This window comes from Osmia lignaria, chromosome 5 (genome assembly GCF_051020975.1).
Source record: "Osmia lignaria lignaria isolate PbOS001 chromosome 5, iyOsmLign1, whole genome shotgun sequence".
Taxonomy (NCBI): Eukaryota; Metazoa; Arthropoda; class Insecta; order Hymenoptera; family Megachilidae; genus Osmia; species Osmia lignaria.
The window spans coordinates 7,404,449-7,430,728 of record NC_135036.1 but is presented as its reverse complement, the minus strand read 5'-3'; the positions used below and the strand labels follow the sequence as shown (position 1 = coordinate 7,430,728).

Genomic DNA, 26,280 nt, shown 5'->3' with positions numbered 1-26,280 from the left:
AATAAATCATAGTAAGATATTATTCTCTTTCTCAAGAAATAAACCGAGAAATAAAGGGTGCAGGATCGAAGGATTTAGGGTGATAAAAAAAGAGGAAGAAGCAGAAGAGGGAGAGTGAAAGAGGAAGGTTGATACAGGCGATAATGGCACGGTACTGGAGCGCTGCTCCATTACGATTTGCAATTATTGCATTTCCCGGTAAATGGGTTGTGCTCCTAGCAGCCTTCCAGAAAGGGACGTCTATGAAAGTGATTACATCGGAATTCCATTGAACGGCTATGATCGGGGCAAAAAAAGCTCATTGAATAGCCAATACTGCTTACAATAAGTACTCGGAATTTCTGTCGTACCTGCTAAATACATTGTTTGTGCAAATTCAAACGTCGTTAGACGATACTCTTTCTTCGTTAATACCAACCAAATGAACTCTTGCTTTTTCGAAATGCACTTTATCGCTGCACTTGAAGAAATGCATTTTTTATTAAAAGTACATCGACGAATTAATCGATTCAAAATTACCAAAAAATGGTGATTTACCAAAGTGCTTTCGTTACTTTTGAACGAAACTCTACATCTAATGATTCGATCCAGAAAAGGATACAGATCTGACGTGAAAGAGCGCGATTCGCGGCGGTTAGATCGTGCGGTGCCCATTTGTCCAATTGCATTTAAATGTCGAGATACTGTTGCAACACCGTTATACGGAGATCAATCTTTACCCAGTGCTTTGAAACAATCTTCTCATCCCCGTTACAAAACCTTTCAAACCTACGTTGAATAGTAGATTCTCTAATGACCCCTCGACCAAACAGAGTATTAATCATCTTAACTGTTTCACATAACATTATGCTTAGGAACTATCATAAATTTTTTACAAACAATGATTAGAAAATAAAAATTTGAAAATTATCCAATTCCATCGCAAATAATTAGCATTCTAACGCGGCTCGTTAGACGTGCACGCGTTGAATGACGGCATTGAACGCGTTAAAATGTATAAAACGAATCTATCCTTAGAAATTCTTATCTCGTCTAGGAAAGGCGACATTAATTATGGAACAAGCTCATACATATCCCGGGAACGAGTCATTGGACCAAGTGCTCTATGAGAAGAGTAAATCGAATGCAACCGAACAGTTGCCGCTCGCTTCTGGTACAGCGGTGCTGTTTGCAAAGAGAGAAAGAGAAAGTAGGAAAGGGAAAAAGAAAAGCGCGAGTATAAAAGGGGTAGAAGCGAGGTAGAGAAGCGTGTAATTACCACGAGTGGGCTATCTACTTATCTCCGGCTTTCGTGGTCGCTGAAGAGGACCAGCTTGAAGACGAAAGGATGTTTCTCGCGGGCAAAGCCCGGCGTGAAAGAGAGTCTACGAGAAGTGTACGAGTTTCTTCGTTGCATTACGTGTGGAACGAGGCAACGGAGTTATCGTGAAGAGGCTGTATAGACCCCCGACCGGAGATAGCGTCGCTCGTAAAAGCGACCGTACACAGCACTGCCGTTGCGGTTACCTTAATTAAAAGGGCTAGGAAATAATAGAAAGGGTTAACGAGAGACCAAGTGAACGACAGCCAATGAGAAATGCTCGAAACACTGGATGCGAGAAAATTAAGGGAATTATTCCTGGCTAGGGTGAGGTTCAATTGAACGATAGATATTTGGAAAATTATAATTTCAGGATTTAATTGAAATAATTTTCCTGGTATGAGGAATGTTTATTGTTAACCTTGGGTGAGATAGTTTTCTGGAATTCATAGTTCGTTTCGCTGATGGAAGAGGCGGAAACGGAATATGTAACTAGGAAGCGCGATTCTTTACAGAGGTTCCAGTGTGTTAAGTGACGGCCGTAGTGATTTTTATCGCGTGGGTGTTTATTTCGTTTGTTCGCCAGCCAAACAGCAACGCTAATTGCCAGTGCTTCGCACGCTGTTTCTTCCTCCTCTTTTCACGAGCTTGTTGCTAACTGTATCGATCTACCGGTTATTCGACAACGATATAATATAATAGAAGAGAAGATTTTCAGAGTAATTTGAGATTCGAAATCGATCGTGTATTTTAAGTTTCATTTTTCTACAAAAATATGATCGTTTTAATTTCAGATAACTTTTATTTAAATTACAGAGTTTAGTCAATTTAATCCTAAAATTCTTCAAATTTGTTCGATGATTAATCGAGAAAGAATTTACAGAAACTCGACGAGCATTATCGCCAATTAACCGTGAAATTCAAACGAACGATACGTTTACGAAGGAACAAGTCGAGAACAAATGGAGTAAAGACCTCTCGACACGGAAATTCATCCTCGATTTTCCAGCTGGCTCCCAACGGAAAAGCGTCGGGAAGCGAGGAAAGGTGAAAGATGGAAGAGGAAAGCTCGAAGAAAGGAAGTATCCAACGAATACAAGGTATATCCCTTTACTAGTTGCGAGCCGAGGGGGGAAGGTGTCATTTGTACACAAAAGAGGGAGGCGTTACGCGGCACGTGCATTTAGGGGAAAAAGGGAAAGCCAGACGACACGCAAAGAAAAGAGTGGAACGTATATTTACGCTCTCGAATGGAACATGCACGCGTGTCTTTCCATGCTCGGATCGAAACACCATTCAAAAAGATAAAGATCAACCATTTATCTACTTTTATACCCATGTTTATATGATTCATCCCCTTGATTCCTTTTGGTATATCAAAAATTATTCCATTAATAATAATAATTTATTAAACCTAACAAATTTAGAATTCCATTACCATTTTGATGAAAAATTTAATATTCCCTGTAAATATAATAATTCATTATTTATTCCTAAAAATCAGTCACGTTTTCACCCCTCTCTACCGAAAGAAAAAAATTGATTTTTTAAAAGTATTACTTTAAAAAGGAATTTTAGAAATGGCTTAATGATACAATATGAATAATCAACTGGTAATGGTGGTGTCGTATCGAGTTGAGGGTACAATAATTATATGCATGCATACGAGAAGGGGTGGTATTTTCTGGTACGTTGTTACCCTGGATTATGGTACGCGTCTTCAACCCTGCCAGGTTATACGACTGGAAGTTGAATGGTCTCCACAAAAGTTTCACCGTCGCGAACCTCCATCCTCGTTAATTCCAAAGTTTCGTGAATCTCTTTTCTCTACCTCTTCCCCCCATTTTTCCCATTTTTTTTTTTTTTTTCAAAGAGAATCACCACACCCTCGTTGATGGCCATTCCACTCGCAGCAAAACGCACCCTTCTGTTTATTCCCGAATGACAAAGAGAGAAATCATCATCGTTGGTAATAAAATGATTGTCGTCGGAATGATGGCACTCTAACTTTATTACTAGACCGGTGATTACTGTGCTTTTTCATTGTCGAGTGACTCACTTCTTCGCGCGCGATTCAGGGTTTACTGTTTCGTTCAAAATAAATGATAGAATTCAGGAATCTGTTCGATCGAATTAAACGATGTTTAATTGCATTTTAATAACAAAGTCACGCTTCGAATGAAATTACTGAAAGAATTATCATTATTACTCGCGCATCTAATTAATTCACAAACAACAATCATTATCAAAAAATACTTCAACGGTTTAAAATCATTTATTCCGAGCGATTATTTTAATGAATTTTGCATACCATAACTTCCCACGAATTTTCAATCAGATTTATGTATATCAGGAGAGCATGGAGCCGGTTTCAAAATTTGAATATTTTAACCGTTCCCTTGTTTTCCTACCGACGTGAATTGTAGTATTGTCTTGTTGGGAAACAAGTGAAATTCGGCAGAATTTCATGAGATAAGTTTCTAAATATCTTCCTTCGTTTTTTCCAGACTTCGATGCAATCAACGTATCTCGTTTTAAACAATACGAATTGAAGTTTCGAACTAAACGTCGTCCGAACCATTACGTTCCCAACGAAATACCGAACAGTCACGATTCAGCTTGTAATTATGGAACACTTGACAATGGGATTTTAACCAACATTTCATTGTTCCCCTCGCCGATAATGAAAATGTCTGACTCACATAATAATATCGCCTTAATTGTTTTGTTTTCAACAACCGTTCAACTCGTACAATTATGAGCGACTTAACTTTTAACGCAGACTATACATAACTGCTGCACGAATGTTAATGAACAATTAATGTCTGCATTATTTTAATTGCCTCGTTAACACTCAGCTAACTAATTGAAAGTTTCAATTTGAAAATGAACTATTCGCATCCCTAACTTCGTTAACCCTCAAATGGCGGACCATGGAGAGAGGCTCAATTTTAATTAAATTTTCTATTCTACATTATTTTTCATTTTCTAAATTTTATACTCTTCCTTCAAGGGTTAATATTAATGGAAAAAATTAACAAATGGGAAGCTTAAATTTAAACACACCGATAACCAATCAACCTTTAGTGGCCGTTTTTCGCAAAGAAGGGGGTAGTTTTCGTAAATTAACTATGCCAGGTATGCACTGGCGACACAGATGCAGGGATGAAATTGAGGTTGGAGCAGCTGCCGAGTGAACGCAATTAGTTATGTTGATTAAACCGAATGTCGCAAAGTGTGAATCTATCTGTTACCACGAATATAAGCTAACTCTACTTGAGATCAATTTTTAAATAACAAGAATGCTAATAACTGACCCGAAGCAAGGGAAAAATTAAAAAGCTGACAATCGGTGCGTTTAATCCGACCGCAATCGGTAATTAATATTTCCGTTGAGATTTTTCAAACTAATCCAGACAATGACCGTTGTCGTTGGCTGGCTGCTCGTAATTTCGAATGGCGTTAAGTGTCAACCGATTTCGCATTTACGCCCTCCTGTCAGTTATTACCGAACAGAAGTATGACGCAGCCGACAGTGTAAATAATTCAGAGCTCAATTACGCAAATTGCGAGCCAACGTGCCTCTGTCTCTCTTCTCCAATCCCTTTCTATCGACCCCTTTTCGATGCACGTTCCGCATCGCATCGCATCGCATCCACCCTCTCCCTCTGCCGCTCTCTGCAACCCCCTTTGCTACGTGACTGATCGCTAGCTTTTGGAAAAAATTCCAAAATTCTCTTACCCGTCATTATCGAACGCAAATAAACCACTTCCATCTACATATATTTGGAATAACAGAGAAATACTGTTTCAAGTATTTCTGAAGAAACATTTGTCGCGATACTTCTATGGCTTTTCAGATCGCAAGAGGATTCTCGAATTTTTCATCCGTAAGTCATCCGCAAATTAGCAGAACGATTCGTTACCGAAGAAGAAAAAAAACTTCGAAACGTAGCGTTTGCACAACGTTGCGTTGATGTGTTTGCAGAACGGATGTAACATTTACGCGCGTCCCTGAACAAGCACCGTTTACTTAGCGATTCACTTAACGACTTGCCGAGAAGTAACTTCGTCTCTGCTAATCTGCGCGCGGAACACAAGCCCGCGATAATGTACTAAGGCAATCCCTGTCGCAAATCAAGATTTACACGGCCTATCGTCTGAAATTGCAAACTCGTATTCGCTAATACTGAGAAAGAGGACGAACCTTCCCTTATCCCTGGGAAATTTATTTTTACAATGGAGACACTTTCCGGAGCGAGATTCAAGGCTCGTATTACAAATTAACCTTTGTACATACTATGCTTTCACGCTATCATTTTTCCAATTACTGAAAATATCAAGAATATTATACACCGGTGGAATTACATAGTGTTGGATATTTTGGTGTTAAAATGTTTAAAAGAATACCAATCGTCTAGGGCGAATATTCGTCTCTTCATTTCCGGTTCTATTTCTATTCGCAGCTGGAACGCGAATATTTCGAATAAGAAGATAGGAGGCAAATGAACGCTGCAATCTACCCTACAATCACCAGGGAAATCGAAGGGCTGCCAGGAAACACGAAATACACCGCAGTCAAGAATTTCTCGAATTACTTAGCTGTTTGTGGAGATATATTTCTATATTTTTGTATCACACCTGTAAATACTATTCCAAATACAGTGTTTCAATTACAACATTTTATTCACTGCCATTGGCTACAGAAATTCTACTAAAAAACTATCCTCGGACGGCGGACCATGGAGAGAGCCCAAATGATACACCGTAATAGTTGCGTTCCCGATAAATGAATGAAGTTTAGGTCGCGATTGACTGCTCCTCTGTTCCAAGGATTAAAAAACAATCGAGACTAATAAAAGAATCTATCCTCACGGATAGATCCTGTGAAAGTTTCCAATTCCGATGATAGCCGAGGTGAATCGCGGGGGTTCAAAGCTTTGGCAGTTTCGAGTGAAACAGAGGCGGCCAGGAAAAAGGTGTTCGATTCAAACGTCAGTCGAAATGCTGATGAAAACCACGCGCGTCTAGAGCCAGAGGATTCGTTGCAAATGGCGTAGGAAATTTGTTTCTGTTATCACGTTTGGCTATCGCGATGTCACTACTCGATGCATTGTCAAAACGAATCACCGTCCGCGGGATCGATAACCTATTTCCTCGTCGAGGCTTCGCGATCAACCGCTCGCCAAAGTGGAATTTCAACGAATGCAACAAACAAAGGAACGATATTAATCGGCCAATGAAAGTCCATCGGGAGGGGTATAAAGGAACGAGGTTAAAAAACACGTTACAGCCGCTAGTAATCATCAGAATGGAGTCCGACACCTTTTTATTGGCGTCGATCGATCACCTAAACGTTACAATTTTACAAAAAATCTTTTCGCAACGTTGCAAATTAAATCTTAGTCAAGTTTTAATTAAGAAATTGAATAACGATCGCACTTTCTTGATCTGAAGTTTCAGAACGAAGAAAGAATTTTTAATAATTCTCTCTGTTGGATTTTCAAAGAAATTTCCCTGTCTTTTCGTTAACACGATCAACGGTCGCGATTTTCAGCAACGCGCCGTCAGAAAGCGCTCGGGGTGGGGTTAGTCAGCTGACAGACAGCACTGACGGTGCATCGGAGGGATGTGGCCAGAAAGGGCGAGGGGAGGGACGGAATTGTTAATGGAAAGCCATTGTTCTCTAATCAAACCATTTGCTCACCGACGAGAAGGGGTGCTAGCATGTACGAGAGAGGCCCCCGTTGGACAGAGTGAAACGAAGACGAAGGAAAATGGTGGTGGAACCCATAGGCAGGGTTGACAGCAGGTGCACGATCAACCCCTTCCCACCTTGCTACGTTTAATGGCTTTCAAAGCTTTATTTTATATTTGCTTCGATACAAACGGCTGGAAAAGTTTACACGATACCCCATTCGAAAGTGACTACACTGGGATACAATAAACATCGTCTGGATTCGATATTGATATTCAAATTCTTTTATAAATACGCGGTTTGAATTTTAAGAAATTTTACACAAAGACAAAATTAAGGTCCCTTGTTAAGTCTAATGAAAAGAACAAAATTCATTTAAAATTAAGCAGATATTGAACAAGAAAATTGTAAAAGTATTGTTTGAAAATTTGAACAGGGGATCTGTTCCTTTATTTTCGTCGCTAGCCATGACAGTTTTCGAATATCCGATGCGAGGCAACTCGCGAAAAGCTGATCCGCCATGCATCAGCTCTGTACGCGTTTCGAGGACACTGTGACTCACCGTGGTGACTGATTAGATACCAATCCATCTACCGTCGCGAACCGATAGCCGCGTCGAGCAAGAGATTAATCACATCGGATCTTCCTGATAAACGACTGTGGCAGCGACGCTAATGATATCACCGATCCTCAACTTCATCTAACGCGGGTCAGTCGCGTTGAAAATCGTCGGAAAGCTTGCTAAACGATACTGTCTCTCCATAGAAAACGGTCCAAATACTTCCATAGTATTCCAATCAGCCGAAATCGTCGTTTCTCGACACTTTGAACGCCTTGTAATGTAACGTAATTGAATAACTAATAGAAGGAATAAAAATACCGAGTAACCTTGCTAATGTAGAGCAACCGGACGATAAAGTTACCTCGATCGCGAGCGTAACCATTGCAAGCTCAACGATGCTTACATTAGCAAGCGGCAGCTGTTAGTTTCGTCATCGATTCGTTGGAAAAATTACGGTGAACCGTTCGTGCAACAGTACACGAATGGTTCCACGTAAACCCAGAGTGCATGTGTATATTTAGCACAGGAAATTCTGACGTGCAACCAACTCGAACCGTTTCGCGAATAATTTTCCAACGAGTGTCGCATCAATTATCTTTCCCAAGAAACGTGAAAATTTGAGGAAGATTTCGAATCAAATCTTACGGTGTACCATAAAAGGGTGGATAAATTTCAATGGTCCACCTGGTACGTTTCCGTTGTCTCTAATTGCATGGAAAAAATGTTGTGCGCAAAGCTTGTGCGGTACGAATGAAAGCGTAATGTAATGCAAATGTTTTTTGTGCGCGCGGAGGCGTGAAGGAAATTTGAAAGTCAGCTTTGTTGTTTCAAATGGAATGCCATGTACGGAGTGTCCAATCAGAATCGATCGATGTAATTATCTGGTGTATTAATTTTTCGAGATACGTTTGAAAATCCGTTTTCTAATCGCTGGGAAAGACCTAATACCGCAACAACGGCTGGAAGACTGTCCCCGGTTGGATTAGAACGAAAAGCAGGAAACGGGCTTTTAATTTTCCGGCCTGGCCTATTTCTAATCGACAATACCGCGCGCTTTCATATAGTCTCGGTTCGTTTCGAAACGAAGCTCTCAGATTTCGGCCACGCTATCACAAAGCTCGGAGGCGCGTGGAAACGACCGGCTGGGTCGTTGAACCGTCTAAAATTGGGAACAGGCTTGTGATATTTCTTACGCGCGCCAATTTATATCCTGCAATTACTTTTGTTTCCTGTTACGAGTTAATACGCGGTGCTCTGTTACGTCCAACGACCCGGGAACCACCCGTCACTCTTATTTGAATAAAATTATTGTTTTCTGGCGTATCGAGTTAACTACGATCAGGCATCGTTTCATCGCGTAAAAGTGGGACAAAATAATTAGATAAAATGACTGTGTTTTGTTAAATACACACGTTCCTTGTATACGATACCAGATGTAATTTAAAGCAAGTATAATACAAATAAATTTGTGCTGATTTACCTGCATACCGAATTAATCTCAGCCTCGAAATCCCAAACTGTATAAGAGACACTCACCTGAAACAGAAATAAAGAAATTTACATTAATGAGATGCAACATTTATATTTGAAAATTCAATTATAAATGAAAGAGAATGGTAAATCTTCGAGAGGTTAGGACCTCCCGATTTAACTCGTAGCAACCCACCTCGTGTTTCGAGGGCTTGGCAAGTTCGTGTTCTTGGAGCACTATTTGCAGTAAAAAAAATAGAACGTTTGCTAAGGGCAACACTTTTATAACAAATATTATAACAAATAACAAATAGAGACAAACTGATTGTGACACAAACGCACTAACGAAGTAATGGCGGCAAATGGCGGCAAATGGCGACGCTACCAAACGCAACCACCTTCAGAACGATCCGGCACCGGATCGGTTGCCGCGCGCTGATTGGCCCCTGGCTAGGGACCCGGAGTAACCAACCAATGCAACCAATTGCCGTTCGACCAATCACAACAGCCCGGTCGATTCAAAATCCGGTGCAGAGAAAATGAAACACGCAAAGAAACATCCTTCTATATCTCATTCAAAAATCCGCCTACGAGAAATTTAATTACATCCAATTAACCTTTCCTCGAAACATTCAAATTTCATCTAAAATATTTTTAAAAAACCATCAATATTTGACGCTTCAAATAAAACACTCTGTATACGACTGGTTGCACCGCTGCAACCCGCGCTGAAACAATTCCGACGGTACGGCCGATGTCCTAGGGCATTTTATTGCATTCGCGTGGGCACACGGTGTGTGCGACACAGTGGGTCGAGCAGATCTGCGTACGCGTACACACGCGTGTACCGATCGTTAAAGAGTGCTGCTCGACTTCCCACGCTGGTAACAACAGTAAAACCTGGCCGTGCCATCTTATACCAGAGGTCAGATCAAGAAGCCGCCAAGATCAGTCGAAGATCAGTGGAGGTGAGAAAGAATCAGACTTCCCATGATAACTATCTCGACTGTTCAAAGGTCACTTCTAACGTTACGTCTATTCTGTTTAACAGAACAACCCATTTGCGAAAGAAAGCATCGACATTTGCTATAATACAAAGGAGTTAATAAAGCGACGGATCTCGTTTGTACCGCGAGAATCGTTCAAAACATGCTCAATTCAAGTTTCTACAATCGTCCTCTTCATTCGTCGCCCCAGTCGTCGACGACTTTTCGAGCTGGCGTTACGGAGATTTACAATCGTCGTTTCGGCCACCGTAAACGAAGCATTTTCGGGAGCAAACGATCGCAGTTAAACCCTCTCTGGAACGCCGCCGGGGAACATTTAAGGTAGCGGCGACGAAATTTTCGAGCGATCCGCTTGGATATGTTGCTCGTAGAAGATATCGCCCAGGATAATAGCATCGTTTTATACCGTACTGATATATCGCGGCTAACAATGGATTCAAGCCACCAAACACCAAATACAAAACCATACTCGGGTTATTTTTTTCACCCCCGTGCCTTCGTGATAAGAAGACAAAGGGCAACGGTAGAAAATGGGCAATTTTCCACCTCACCGTAAAACTGTTACAACACTTGTATTTATGGGCTTCTAACATTAGAATTTTAGTTTCAACGTTTCGTACTTCAATTATTGGATGGCGGACCATGGAGAGAGGCCGAGTTTTAATTCAATTTCGTATCTGATATTATTTTCATTTTCGAAATTTCGCTTTGACTTTAAATTAATATTCAAAGGTTAACATTCTGCTAATACTTATTTATAAACCAATGATCGTAAATGTTACAGAATAGTGAAACGCACGATTCGTGGCAAGGTTTTCAGCACCGTGTGAAATTGCGATAAACGATCGGAGAATGCATCGAACCCGTGCATTTTTTCCCCCCTCTGTTTCATAATATACAATACCAGTCTGTTCTGAAGTCGTTATATGCAGCACGTAGCGAACGGCCAACGAATAGCTAATGAAAACACATCACCGAGAAATTTCACGGTGCAAACCGTAACCACCACTCGTAAAGCTATCTTTTTCCAGACGATCGATCGTTTTTCGTCATACTTCGATGTACCGATTCATGGTGCAGAATTTTTTATACAATTTCTGATTATCGTGTCGACCTTTTGCTTTTATTATTAGTGTTTATTAATATTGAAATATTATTTTGAAACTTCAGACTTTTATAAAGAATTTTTTAAATAAAAATGAAACAAAAATGGATTTTTATTTTTTAACCTACTTTTTAACAATCTGTAGCAATTTGAACCCCAATAACTAAAGAAAACTAGAGAAACGAATAAAAAAAAAAATAAGTATGAAACAACAACGAGAACGACAACGATGAGCACAAGAACACGCTCGTCCGTGAAAGCAAGCGGCTTACAACGTGCAGGGTATAACAGGATTTAAGCCACTGTAAAACCGGTCCTCCCACTGGATATACTCGTGCGAGACCAGCAACGGCCATCGCGAAAAATCTCTGCCATTTCTGTCCGCGTCGCGTCGCGTCGCATCGCGTCGCGTCGCCGAACTTTGCTCGCAAAAACCTTCCTCCCTGTCTCCCTCTTTCCAGCTAAACTTTTCTCTCGTTTGTTCGTGACCACCATTCTGTCTTTCTCAATGAGTCCCTCCCTGGCTCTGCCAATTCAACGAATCGATTGAATTCTTCGTTTAACTTTGATCGACGGTTTTTTAATTGCAAGGGTAATGAGGCGCGATTTGATTCGACGAGGTGGCTAGCTCCGATTCTTCCTTTTTTTGAAAAATCCGTTTATTCGAAGATACGCGAGCTTTAATTCGATTTCGTTTCCAGAGTAAGGGTAGGAATGAAGCGTTTTATTTTATTTTCAAGGGTGGAATTTGGTTTATAAACAGCGGGGTGTTTCGCTCGTGTCGGAATACATTAAACCTGCGACGGCGGACCATGGAGAGAGACCTAATTTTAATTTAATTTCGTATTGTGTTTTATTTTCATTTCGTAAATTTTTAATTATAGTTACAATATTTAGTAACACAGAAATTATAATATTTTATTCAAAAATAAATTGCAATTTTCGATGATGTTTTTAGCGAAGCAGAGATATCTGATCAGAACATTATCAAAGGTGACATTAATATTCTTTTTACCACTTTAATCAATTCGTCCCTGAACAAGTTAAACTTAGGAATCGAGTCGAAGAGGCCTACTTAAATATAACTTGCCAGAAATTCTGTAAGATGAAATTACCGAGCTTGTTATCGGAAGAAAAGCATCGGCCGTAAAATTTCAAACTATTTCAATCCGACACATACTCGGATCCTCCCTCAAAATTTGTTTACAATTACACGCAAAGGGTTAAGGAGCAATTCCGGCGGAACAGGGGCGGACTTTGCAGTTTCCCGACGTACACGGAAGACCCGTGTTCCCGTGTAATTTCCGCAGTGGCGCAACGTGCCGCGTCGAGAAATCGAGCGAATCGAGCAGCAAAAGCCTTCGTCTACCTCCTTCACCTTCTGCTATATACGTTGCACCTATATATATATATATATTTCCAAGTTCGCGAACAAACTATATTCACCCTGTCTGAACGTCTTGAGATAGCTATGGATAGCACCAACAAAGATAGACTTTGCAAACCGTAAAAGACGAGAACTTGTGGGTTGTTTCTCTTCAACGGCGACCACCACGATATTGCATAGTAACTGCATAGCAGTGCCTCTCTGCTTTGAAGGTCACGAGTCGACGACTTCAAGAGAGCCTGAAGACCGGTTTCCTTCCAGGCCCACATCGTCCGCGTCCTCATACAGGGTGTTCGTGAAAGTATACGCTGGACCGAAAACCAACCGGGTACCATCGACTCCCATGAAATCATTTTACTTCGAAGAAGCGTGGATCGCGCCGCCATTACGTTTATTATACGGGGTAATGGACACCTTGAATCATTTTTAAATTATGTTCCATGAAGAATTGCATCCTTTCAAGAGGGTTGTATTAAACGATGCATCAATTACCAGGACCAATTTCTTTTTTAAATAAATAATACCACGCAATTTTGCCAGTATATTATAAAACGATGTTTATTATTTAGAAATACGTTTATTATTTTATAAAGGAAAAGAATTGCTATTTTGTATGGAGAAAAATGGTGCCTTCTGAAGTTAAGAATTATGTTGTACCAGGCAGAAAATGAAGGTTCGAAATTGCGAGAAACGGGGGTTAAATTGAAGGATAATCAGAAGGTGTGATATCGCGAGGGTAGAAGGAAAGGATGCGTTAAAAATAGGCGGGGTAGACTTAGCTGTAACTTGAAGCATATCCCGAGACAAGCTTACAGTCTCGAGAGAAGGGTGAAACACGGAAGTCTCGTGATCTCCTCTCGTCCGACCTAAACCACCGAAATCCTTCCGACGAAACGCTTCTGTCGTCCCTCTTTCCAATCCTCGCCCCTGTTTTCTCACTCTCTTATCCCTTACTCGCCCTCTCCCTTTCGCTCGATTACAACTTCAACAGAACCTAGCCACCGTTTCTATACATCCGAATGAATGGACTTTAATACGCATTCGAGATGAAATTTTCTTCAAACCCACCTATGTTGCAATTCAAACGAATCACCTTCTAATTACTCGCTTAGAAATTTATTAAGAAAATGCTAGTAGATCTTCAAGAATATCTAAAGTATCTCTTAGAATTTTTACAAATGATTTTATTAAAAATTATGTGAGCCCTAATTGATCAATACCTCGATAATTCACACAAAAAATATATAATATTGTTATAGTTATTGGAAAAGAAAAATGATTGAATCGTTCGCATGACCGAGCGTAGAAATTGTGCAGTGGTAAGTAAACCCTTTGGAGAAACGTCAGCGAAGGACAAAAGAGTCCTAAAACAAACCCTTCCGAGTTCTCTCCTCTCCCTTTGTACCCCCTAGACATCTTGCTGAAATTTGATTCGGCCAAGAGCCTCTCCATCCTCGGACAAGTAAAGAATAATACCAGAGGAAATATAAAAAGCTGCTCAAGTGTGCTGGTACGTGCATTGGTGGCCGAAAAATGACACAAAATTAGAGGCCATTTGAACGTGTCTATTCGTAGAATAACAAACAATTAATTAATCTAGAAATCATTCTCTAGAAATTATCCTAGAAAATTAATTAAAAAAATAAAATTAGAAATCTGAAGAATCTTATTTCCAAGAATTACAAATCACGGATATATCGCTGTTTGAAAGAGAACTTTTGTACAGAAGTTTGGAATGAAAATTTGTCGACAGAATCGACCGTGTGTCGTGGACGATCACAATGCGATCACGAGTCGGAGTTTCTTTCAAAGGTCCGCTATTTTTTTTTTTTTTTTTTTGATAAATCGCAACCGATCGGGTTTATAACGTAGCCTGGATCTCGGCTGAAACGGTTTGAAAGTTAATATTTGCAGTATCCCGGTGGACAAAGTCGCTCGGCCCACAATATCGAACTCCTATACGATTCAGGGAAACTCGTCGACAACGCAAGTTTCCAGGCAGACGTAGGCAGGAGAAAAAAAAACAACGTGTGGTGAATTTTCAGCGATCGAGACAAACGAAAGCGACGATATAAGAAGAGAAGGAAAAAAAAAAAATGAAAAAAACGAGAAGGGGGTAGGAAAAAGCGATGAGCAAACGGCAGAGAAGCCGAAGAACCACGAGCAGTTTTCTCTGTTCAGCGTATTTCAGCTTTGTAACAACGTACGGAAGCCTGGCCAGTCGGCGAGGACGGATTTCCGCGAGGTAATCTAGAATCCTCTCCTCTGTTCCCTACCACTGCCGTTTGCCTCAAGCTCGTTTCAAATGGGTCATCCTTTTTGCCAAAAGATGCTCCACTAATCGCGATTCTCTTCCAAGTTCGTTTGAAATTTTTTTCTCGAGAACTTGAAAGTCTTGAAAGCTGTACCGAGTATCGATTATATCGGGAACAGTTTGATGATTGAAAAAATAGCTTCAATTTTCGTGAAAATTTTTGGAAAATTTTTCGAAGAGAAAATATTGGACCCTGATATTCTATTCGGTTTTAAGATAAAGCTGTGTTTTAATACGAAACAGTCGATTTCGACGAGCTCGGGTGCGCTACCGCTTCACGGGGTTAATTAAAAATTAAACGAGCCCTCTGGGACCGTGACGGCCGCCAAAATTCGTCGACGCTCGTTCCATAAAGCTCTTCACAATGACGTCTCTTTGCAAACGAATCCTCTATCCCTATAGATCCTAACCATTTCGACGCTTCCTATCTCTACCCTACAGGCTGTTTCAAAAATAATGATTTTAGATTGAAAAAATGAATAATTATGTGCAACTACTATTTAAAAGAAAGATGAGATATCTCGAAGCTAAAATTTTAGATTTAGGATCCAGTCACCCTCTCCCTTAACCCTCCAAAAATTTCATGTCTGCCTTTTGGAAATGCAGTTAAAAAGTCTGCTCTGGAATTTCTTATGTTTTTTAATTTATGTTATCAAATTTATATGATAACGTAATAGAATCCCTCGTTTTTGAGACAGCCTCTATGAAGAAACTGAAACTGGATATATATTCTCTGTCCATCAGGAATGGTAGATTAAGCTGAGTAAATTTCGTTCTCCGGATTGCTTGGATTTCTTTCGACTGTTTCATAAATCGCACGATTCTCGTCACCTGTCGGTGATAGTTTCAATTGATTTCGTTCGATTTGAAATACACCCACTACTCTGACAGAATCTGAGAAACAATTATGTGGTTGCGATAGACTCTTGATAACATTCCACATTCGAGAGTGTAAAATTTCTGGGAAATAGAAATTTAACAAATGCTTCCAGCAGAAAGTTGACAAATATAACGTAATATTTCTAAATAGTTTAATGAAAAATTAATTTCTAATGGTATTAATGAAATTAGATGCGAAGGACGATAGGTACTGCAGCTCCTTTTGAAACGCCTTGTATTTGCTAGAGGCAACGACCAGCATTTGGAGAAATGGAAATATCGAAAGGTCTTAGAAAGAGGAGTACGATTTTCGGATAAAAGTCGTTCGTGAAACAGACCGTGCTTTCGATACTTTGACCATCGCGTCGTTGCCCGACACTCGAGGGCGACGATCAAAGGATCGGAATCGTGCTTGTCCTGTAAAGATATTCCACCTTATCGGATCCTCCTCGCTACGTTTGTACGTTAACATCCTAGGTCTAACGAAAAAAAAAAAAATTACCGACGATGGAGAAAGAGATCGAAAGACGTTTAAAGGATTTCGAAAGAATCGCAAGAGCTTCTATCGAGAAAGGATTTTATCTAGTCTCTGTCCCTCGGCTACTTATTTCACTATGTAATCTGAACATTGAATACTTCTTTAGGAGTCGAAGAATTCCAGACAAGTTTATATCTAAAATACTACACTTTTAATTATCTACACAAATTTCCTATTTCTCAATAAAATATTGCAATGAAATTTTTTCTAAATAAAATAATCTACATTCTTAACACGTTCATTAACAAATTTTTAGAAATAATTAATGGAAGAGAATTCGAAATAGGATTAAAATTATTTATACATATCCCAGGTATAATTACTGTCACTGTGACAGTGATCGTCTTAAAGCTGTTCAAGTTTCTACGCCTTGTCTATTTTCTAATTTCTCGTTTGTCATTCGCGATACATTTTCAAACATGCACAATATGCTATTTTCTCATCTAACAAGAAGTATGTTTACTTTAACCCTGAACATAGTGCTGTTTCTGAATACCCCTTCTACAAGTATAGGTAGAGCAATATCGACCTTCGCATCGCCTTAGAAGTTAATCGGATTTACCGCACAGACACGATCAATGGTCCGATAAAACATACTTTCTGGAAATATATAAGGCAAGTTTTGTCAGAGAAAAACCACGGTGTATCGATCGTCGCGAGGCTTTCGTGCTTTTCCCTTGACGCAGTTCTAAACGCAGTCTAATTTCAGAAGCATCTACTTATAATACTCGGAAGAATTTAACCCCCTTTGGAATCAAGGCCGACTACCATTCAGAATTATGGAACCTTACAAAAATTCATTTATATCATAAAATTACTTAATTATATCGCATTGTTTTAATCAAATAAATGATTATGTATTTCTAGAGTTAATAAACGAATCGCATCCCCTGTATTACCATTTTTCCTGGGGAAGAAAATTAAAAAGAAAATTAAAAAATACACTCAGGAACATAAAATGTAATGTCCTGGTACCCAGGTATCCTTCAAAGGGTTAACCAACGAGAGTTTTGAATAAATCATACTTATTTACTTGCTGAAACTTGCCTTACGATTCCTTTCGCGACTGCGTGTCACAGTTAAGCAGTGAACTGTTTCCATACAGGAATCCTCGTACAAAGCTTCTTTGTTTGAACAATTACGTAAGAGATTGAAATAAGACGGCAACGTAGAAGCTTCAAAAAAGGCTGCTACGAGTGTGACTCAACGTCGAAAAGCAAACGTGTTAATCAATTCGTTACTTTAATATTTGGCTAAAATTCACGAGATTTCATTTTCCAATGAAAATTTTCCACTGCCTAAAATACATAACCAGTCCCGCATTTTACGATTATTTAAACATATTTACAACCAGTTGGCTAACCGTGAAATAAGAAGAGGATAACAAAGTATCAGAAGAGAGTTAATTAAAAATTATTGTAGAATCCGAGGAAGAATATCGATGCGTAGGATGGTTCGCCGCAAAGTTTAAATCGCCGTAAGCACGGTGGCCCCCCTTTTTCCTTGGCGTGTACGATTTTATTAAATCTCCGGGCTCGATGTAATGTCTCGGTTGCTTGTTAAACGCAAGGCGAGTCTCTCAACGCTGACGTAATCGTGTTTCATCCCCGAAGAAAGGGATGAAAGAGGAGGAAGAAGGAGGAGGGGAGGGGAAAAAAGAAGAAGAGAGAAAATTCCTCGAAGGAAATCCGTGAGCTAGCGTGTTATCAGGCTTGCTATGAAACTTTCCAGATTCGCGTATAAAGCAACAGCGATCGGATTAAAATAGAAACGAGACGTTGTATTTCGAGTCGTTTGCACGGCTAGAGTTTCTCGCGGGCAAACATGGACGCCATTACTATTTCTAATATTACGCGGAAACTCTACTAATATCACTGTTACTGATATTCAATCCTAAACAATGAACATTGACAAAGTCCATGCACGGTGCACCGTATGCACTTATCCGTCGGTGCATAACAGAATTGCAAACGTTGCGTTGTTTCGAAACGCTGAGAACGTTAACAAAGCGTACAGATATTCTCTGAATTTATAGAGGTTGAGTTTGATAATTGTTAGATGGTAAAATATGAATGAATTTTAAATTTAGAAAATAAAATAATGGAGGATTTTCGTGGAACGTCGTTCTTGAAATTCGCCTTTGCGCCAACTTTCCCGTCCCGAAGAATTCCCAAAACGACATTTGGTTAATATATTCTATCGTTACCTAAGCTCTCGATGTTCTTTGAAGCCACTCTAAGGCCGCTTCAAAGCAAAGCGAATGAATCTCTCTTTTAGCGAGCGAATGCACCAGCTTGCTTAACGATTGCAAGTGAAATTGCTATTATAACTTTATATCCTCGTTAGACTTTCCAACAGCATCAACTGCGATATCTACCTCCCAAAGACACGGAGCTTTATCTCTTCCAGAAAAATAAATTTTTCAATTCAATCTACAGAAGAAAAAAAAAAGGAATCATTTTTTGCTTCGATACGTTTCTCGTTCATTTGCTGAAAATCAAACATTCACCTCGAATAATCCACTGTTAATTCAACAATTTCCAGGAATAAAACGGGCGATCATCGAAGCGTTAATATCGCTAATGCTTAATTAAACAAAAATATCAATTCATCGGATTCCATTCTCGTTTCGATGGAAACGTAAAAAAGAGAGAGAGAGAGAGATAGAAAGGGGGTCAGTATCGAACGGTAATTTCTCTAAAAACGCGACGAAACGTGTTCCAGATATTTTTCGCTGCTGGAAACGAATTAGCTGATTACTTCTCGTGCTGCAATCACGCGATTCAAAAAGCTTGCAAACGCGTACCTATATAGAGAAATTCGTGTAAAGCGGCTCGCAAGCGTTCCCTCTATGGTACCCGGTTAAAGGTTCGTCCAACGTGACTGATGAGGATGTAAATGGTCTAGGTTCTTTTGTTCGACCCTTTTATCGTTAACGAATTTCAAACCAGCCAGCGAAAGGTCGATATATCGCGATGAACGATCGCGATGCCAGCAATACATCGAAGAGGGAGGGCATCTTCTCAATTGGCCATTTGCCAGTTCACTGGTACAGCATTCGGCTGGCTAGATGGTAAACAGCCAATAGGAAACTTCCAGCGACTCATGATTCTGCCTTTGAAAACCTGCCCTTCCTGTCTAACCATTGTACTGTGATTGAAGAGGCTAATTTAGATGGACGCGCGTACACGCTGCCCACCGGCAAGAAGAAACTATCCTCGAGGAGTGCTCCTCCCTGCCAGACGGATCATTGCCGACTGGACGTAGTCACGTTCTCAGTGTTCAACGCCAAAACTCCTTAGATTTTATGCGGTGCATTAACAATCGCTTTATAAAGTGCTTTTGCATTACAAGAAACGGATTTCAAAGTCGGGACGTTGATAGACAGGAATGAATTAATATCTTAGGGGAAGCACCCCGAGTGTCCTCGTTAAATTTTAATCACTTTCTGGGTATTGGTAGATAGTATTTAAAAATATAATTAAAATGCAACTCGTTATAATTCACTTTCGCCCAACACTTTCACAGTAGAATAATTCAGTTCTCTTGTAAAATGTTGCGAGTAAAAGTATCTAATTTATACATTATTTTGACTAATGAAAACTTTCGCCTGAATGAAGACTTTCACTACCATGTCTACTCAGGTATAATACTTTCAGATGCACCCTTCCAGTACCTGTTTGTATTTATAAGTTTCATTTAATTTTGCTAATTATTTATACCATTATGAAATATAAACTACTATCAGTCATAATAGTGAACGGGTTAAAGGTGAAAATCACGGATATGTAATACTGACCATCAAAGTGTCAAGTGTTGAATTGATTCAGCGAACAGGTTAATTCGATCCAAAGGATCATCAGGTAATTTAATCGGTTACGAATAAAAAATACGTCTTAATGCTATTATAACAAGAGCAATCTATTCAGCTCGGGCTATCCGGTAACCTCAAAGCGGAATTGATCTTGCTACGGTGTTATCTCCTATTCCTAATGATCCTCCATTGTAGCCTGTAGATGCTGCCTATAATGGAGGCTGAGTAATACTATTGATTACGCTTAACTGAAACTGGCCCTTGCTCCTTCGCCTCGAACATATCCTTCAACCTCTCGACTCTCGTCTATTCAACCCTATACATCTATTTCTATGCTAAACACTAAGGCTAAAATCTCATTCGCTTCGGTATCGTTACGTCACCTGATTCTTCGAGCTTTCACGAGTCAAGGTTTCATGTAACTACTGTTTATTAGTCGGGGCTTCTCCGTGTAAACCTTGTTCAACAGGATAAGTATCCTATGTAATCCACTATTTAACATAACTGGGTCATTATTCAAGAATAAGAAATAAATGGAACAAGAGTTAACAATAACTGTTCCTTTCTTTTCTTTCTACTTGTAAAATTATTACCGTAATTTGGTTGATTCAACGACAACGTCTACCCGTGTAATATCGATCACGACTACATAATTGATTCCCAGAAGCAATCACTTTATCGATTGGCCACACCTGTTTCGCGAAAATGAAAAAAGGTGTATAAATCGAGGCATTTTGTTGATATCGATGGGTGGAGAAAGAGAGAGAGAGGAGAGACAGGACGAGTCTATCCGGTCTGGCGAAGATTTTCAGCCAACGAAGCCACCCTCTTGTCTCAGAAAACAAAAGAGCAGCGGCTGTTGCTCGTTCGTCCCTTTCGACTTCGTCCCTTTCGTCGCCGCCCTTTTCCCTCTATCCACAGCTTTTCACTTTCCGTCTCACCTACCCACCTACACCTTTTTCTCTCCCTTCACCAACACACACGCCACCTTTCATTCAGCCATCCATCGAACGATATTTCCAGCTTGTTCAGCAAAAATATAATCTGTTAAACATTTATTTCCCTCGGCTTGCACGAAGGTTCTCGTGACCGTTCGTAGATGGTATTTCTTACAATTTTTAAAAGAATGATCTTTATTGGAACAACGTCTAAGTCTATTTAGAGCAGGAAAACATAGCCGTTCGTGGAAACGGCGAAGGATCACGCAATAAATAAAACGAGGAGCCGAAATTGAAATAAAAGTCGAGTATCGTGTGTGCCAGTGGGTTTCGAGTGTAGCTAGCTTTTAAAGAAATTGCCCGACACGAACCACCTTTCGCCTCGAATACCGGTACGATACGATATGTGCAAACACGTATCCCGCTCTGCACACGCGATAGTTTCGAATAAGAATTTCCACGTGAAACGCGGCTTCGAGCCGGCCGGAATTCCTGGGAAATCTTTTGATCGACGAACGCTTACGCTTTCGTAAACGGTGCTAATTTATTTTTCATATTGAAATTTCCAATTCCAAACGAAACTATAAATTTAGAAACATCCTACGAGCTTTTTAGAGGAACATAAAAAAAAATTGAACCGAAGGAAAAAAACGAATCTTGAGAAAATTCTTTCGATGAGAGACGAGTCTATATATAACAAAGTTTTTAGTGGAAACATGTTTTTCTACTCAAGAACCATCCCGAAGACCATTTTAGCATCGAATGATGCAACTACCCGTGGACCACACGCGGGAAATATGGCATTTTCTAGCATACCAAGGAGGGACAGACTCGTACTATTATTAAACCGCATCGTCTACCCTCGAATACACCGACTCGTGTCTTCCTTCTATCAGCAAGTGGCAAGAAGTCTTATACGAGCAATCACAGCATCGCTCCGTCGAAACTTTCAACGAAACTTCTCTACTTAACGTATTTCACGTTCCGACAGCTTTTGATAAACTTTCAGATTCGATGGCTTATGATGGAAACCTGTTTCTAAACGTATAATTAACTTACCGAGCCGGGTCAATCGTGACGGAGACGGACGAAACGTTTACAACGGTTCTTAAATTAAAATCAAGACGTCTAATCAGTTTAGAAATGTTTTTTAAATATAATTAAAAGTTCGGGAAATTAAAATGATTCTTGCCGCTGCGAAATTGAAAGTGATGCAGAAGGAAGTTCAAGGCACCCGTTCGTCGTCGACAATCGCGAGTGATACGTGTTCGAGTTTGAGCGAAAGTGAAAACGTTCATCACGGTATGCTGTTCGCTATCGACAGGAAGTTGAAAGCAATTTTACTTTCCAAGGAGCTACGAATAGTTGTACTGACAATAATCAAAGGACATCGTTTCATAAATTAATTAGTTTGATAGATGAATTTATTTAATTGAATTTTGACAAATGGTTCAATGTTCAAAATTAATTCGATCAGGTGAACTTTGTAAGGAAGAGAATGTTTCTTTCCTACCGTGTCATAAAGAACGATGACTCATAAATGAATTTCAAAGAGCAGCGTTTTTCCGCTCGACGATAGACCAGTCTCGTGTTTCGCAACAGTATTACTTAACTAACCGCTGTACGGACTGGTGTGCCTCTCTTATTGTATTTAAAAACAGAGGACGTGCTGTAACAGGCATGAATAACGAGTAACGCATGGAATCACGCAACGCGTACACGCGAGTCACGCGCCTAGTACGCGTGGCCATCGAGATCACACGCGGCTCGAATTTGAACAAGTCGAATGATTCGACCGCATAAACTTCCTATTCAACATCTTCAATAATCTCCCAAAGATCCTCTTCTTAATCATCAAATTGCAATAATTAATCCCAAGATAAAATTTGAACTCTACGTTAAATACCAAAATACTCGGTTGTTTATGCATTAAAAATCAGCTGAATGAAGATAAGGATTGATTCGAAGTAGAGACGTCTAATAACTAGCCAGCCTACGGGGCAAACATTCTCCCAGACAGATAAATTGTACCGTCTCTCAAATATCTCTAGCCATCTCCTCCTTGGCGGATGAAGATTGCGAAAGAAGGTAAGAAATAAAGGAAGAAAGATAGTCCGGAGAAGGGTTCATCTGGCATAGTTGAAGAAGAGGCAACTATAGAGTGTCTAGCACGAAGCAGGGCTCCGGGCCAGGAATCGATAACACATGACGGCATATAGGCACATACTGGACTGACCACAGAATGCCATCCCCTTCACCCTCGATCCCAGCTCGTCCTCGTCCCCTCCCTCCACTCACCCTCCTCTCTGGGCAGTTGCATCCACGGAAATGCACGTCCCTGCACGGATAGGCACGGCAACCATCCCCTTTCCCGTCCCTTCATGCTGTTCTACTCTTCCTTCAACTCGTGTGCAACCGGCCACCCTCGACGCCACCCGTTCCGACCCGCTCGGACCCGTTCTATTACAGGGACAGGCATTGCGGCTAATGCCGTTCAGCCGTAAATTACGTGAAAGCGATAGACGGTTAGCTTGCCTAGCCAGCACCGCACCTGTACGATTTTTCGCCTCACCATCGCCATCCTCCTCGATACGTTTCTGCGTTTCCCTCCCCCCTTGTGACCGCAAACGTACACACTCGCCTACTCCGCTTGTTTCTCTACCCTGTGCACGCGGCTGTATAACCGGGATTTCGAGGGGCTTCGAAAATACGATGAAATCTGTCTATAGGCTACGAAGCCCTCTACGCAGAGCTGAGCAACATCGTTGAACCTTGCCAGCTTTAACGATTCTGTCTCTTTATTTATGTTATGGAAAATCTGTCTCGTAGGATGGAACCGGGTGTCCTTGGAAACACAATAGCTTACACGAGATGGTATATGCTCGGTATACTTGGAATCTTAAACTCTGGATGGATTTTCGCGAGATTTCGAGGTGACTTTGATACGGAGTACTTGGAAGAGGTGAAAATATCTAAATAATTTTAAAATTTCCACGGTTTTCCCCTGAGAAAATATGAAAAGAATTTTTCTACATCACATTCGAGTGTCTCTTCGTTGAAATATCCATTTCCTTCCGCGACTAATTAATCAATGAAAAGAGAAAAAAAGGAGAAACGTTCGAATCGTTGCGTTGGTTCAGCAGCATCCGGGACATCATGAAAGTCGGATCGCTTCTGTAAATCTTTCAGAACTCGGTATCCACTCGACAATGTACACGTAATATATGTGAAAAGTGCTCGTCTGGTAGGGAGGTGGATGAGAAAAAAGGAGGAGCGCCGTGAGGCAGGAGATACGGCAAAGAAAGAGGAGAGCTCTTGATCTTTCGAGGCAATTAAATGAATTTCCACTCGGCTGGAATGGCAAACGTTTAGACGGTTCCTACGTAAGATATTCCACCGAGCTCGCCGAGATATCAGAGAGGTAATATCGGGAAGGAGAAGAGGCGTAGTTTGTGGGCTAGAAGTAATACAGGAGAACCTGCCAGTCTGGCTGCTTGCTTGCCTGCCCGCCTGTCTGTCGGTCGGTATAGAAGCCCATCTGTCTGTCTGTCGCGTGTCGTCGACTCGAATCGATTCCGAAACTCTATGCGAACAATGTGCGACTGCAAACGAATCGACTTGATTTTCTTTATCTTTATTCTTCTTGAAGGAATCAAAAACAATCGATGATTTTAACATTCGTATGAAGCGTCTGCGATTTCCAGTCTCCAAATTCGAATTTTTTCTAATTACCTCCCTAGGGATATATTTGCCTTAGCCCTAATTATCGTTTTCTCAATTTCTAATTACCTATGCAAAATTTCAGGCATCCTTGAAAATGATTAACACCTTCAAGTGATACAATTTTGAAAATCGAAGCGACGTCAATTACGAAGTTATTATTAATCACCGAGATTAACTTGTCCACGTAACCCCAGTTTTCTATGGGGTCGTAAGCAATTCAGTGGATTTCTAAACGGATGACAGCGCGAAGACAAGGCTTCCTGACGCCAGTGCGACGGAAACCTTCTCCAAGTCATTCTATGTAATTGCACGTACTAAACTACGGATTTACGAGGCGTCAATCACTATACGGTAGAAAGAAACACGTATGGACTTTGAAGATGTTAAGATTCACGAATAACTTTTGTATTCATGAATAATAAAAAATTTTTAAAATCATATGAATCTGAATCCTTTTCACCCTTTAAGCTCCCTTCGATATTTCGAACGAAAATACCCCTCGCATGTGCCCAGACACGTATGTATAAATAGAAAGAACCTAAGGCAATCGTGTGGTACAGGGGTAGACATTGTAAGTCTGGACAAGCACATCGACGTCCAGCACTAGGAGTCTCCAATTTCCTTAATGTACCTACACTCGTGCACTCATTAACCGCTCCTGAGCTACGCTACACATGTGTACGGGTGCATGTACACTCATAGAAAGGTGATGGAGTCACCTGGTACAAGGAGCACCTATGCACTTTGGCTCCTCTATTAGCATGGGTCTCTGTTCTATTGAACTTTGCTGAATACATTTAACCCTTTCACAGCTACGCGAATTTTTGAGCTTGTGGGCCACAAATTTCACATTAAAAATTTTATAATGGCGAAAGGGTACAATCTTGCCAATAGCACATTTATCTTAGTGGTGGTCACCATGGCCCAAATGAAAAGATAAGCGCCGGTCCCATTGCACCACCGTTGCAACGAAAGGGTTAAAGAAAGTATCCTCCAGCTTAACCCAAACTGTCCCTGAACAAATACTCCTGACACCATCCTCGGTTAGAGGACGGAGGTCTTAAAAAGAGGCAGGAGGAGAGCTAGATAAATATAAATCCGGTCGTGTTTCTCGCGGTGCAACGTGCAGCATCCACGAGCAGTGCCAACGAATGCATCGAACGAACCCGTGGCACGCCGGGGATCGCGTGCCTTACAGGAAGAAGGTCAAGCGCTTCGACGATGCGTCGGCCTTTGACCTGTGCCGAAAGACCGGTATAGAAAACCTTCGCCCCTAAAACCCGGACTCGACGACAAGCGTCTCGCGAGCCAACTGAGGGGAACGTGAAAAACGAATTTCTCAAAGTCTCCTCCGATTCCTCGTACGTGTCTCCCGGCAGACTCCCCCACGACGAAAGGGTTAAGGGTAATATCGAGGCGGCAAACATTTTAGGATGTTCGGAAGGCAGTCGAAGAGAAATTGGTGGGTAGAGAGATGATGTTACATCGGAGGGAAGGTTCCCGTGAAACGATTCCGCTCACGAGAACACGTCGTTTCGTATTTTA

The 26,280-nt window shown here is 40.7% G+C and overlaps 1 protein-coding gene across 21 annotated transcripts in view; it reads right to left on the bottom strand.

The window, feature by feature from the left end:
* LOC117605080 (protein muscleblind) overlaps positions 1–26,280 on the bottom strand; it is a 215,735-nt gene that overhangs the window by 168,163 nt on the left and 21,292 nt on the right. For 3 of the 21 annotated variants that reach the window (XM_076688231.1, XM_076688229.1, XM_076688230.1), the window contains exon 4: positions 9,041–9,096. The exons of 17 other annotated variants lie outside the window; for them this stretch is intronic. In XM_076688231.1, coding sequence (XP_076544346.1) covers positions 9,041–9,096 — 56 coding nt within the window. Of the gene's footprint in view, positions 1–9,040; positions 9,097–9,226; positions 9,483–26,280 lie in introns of those variants that run through there. One more of the 21 variants, XM_076688227.1, reaches the window with a different exon arrangement.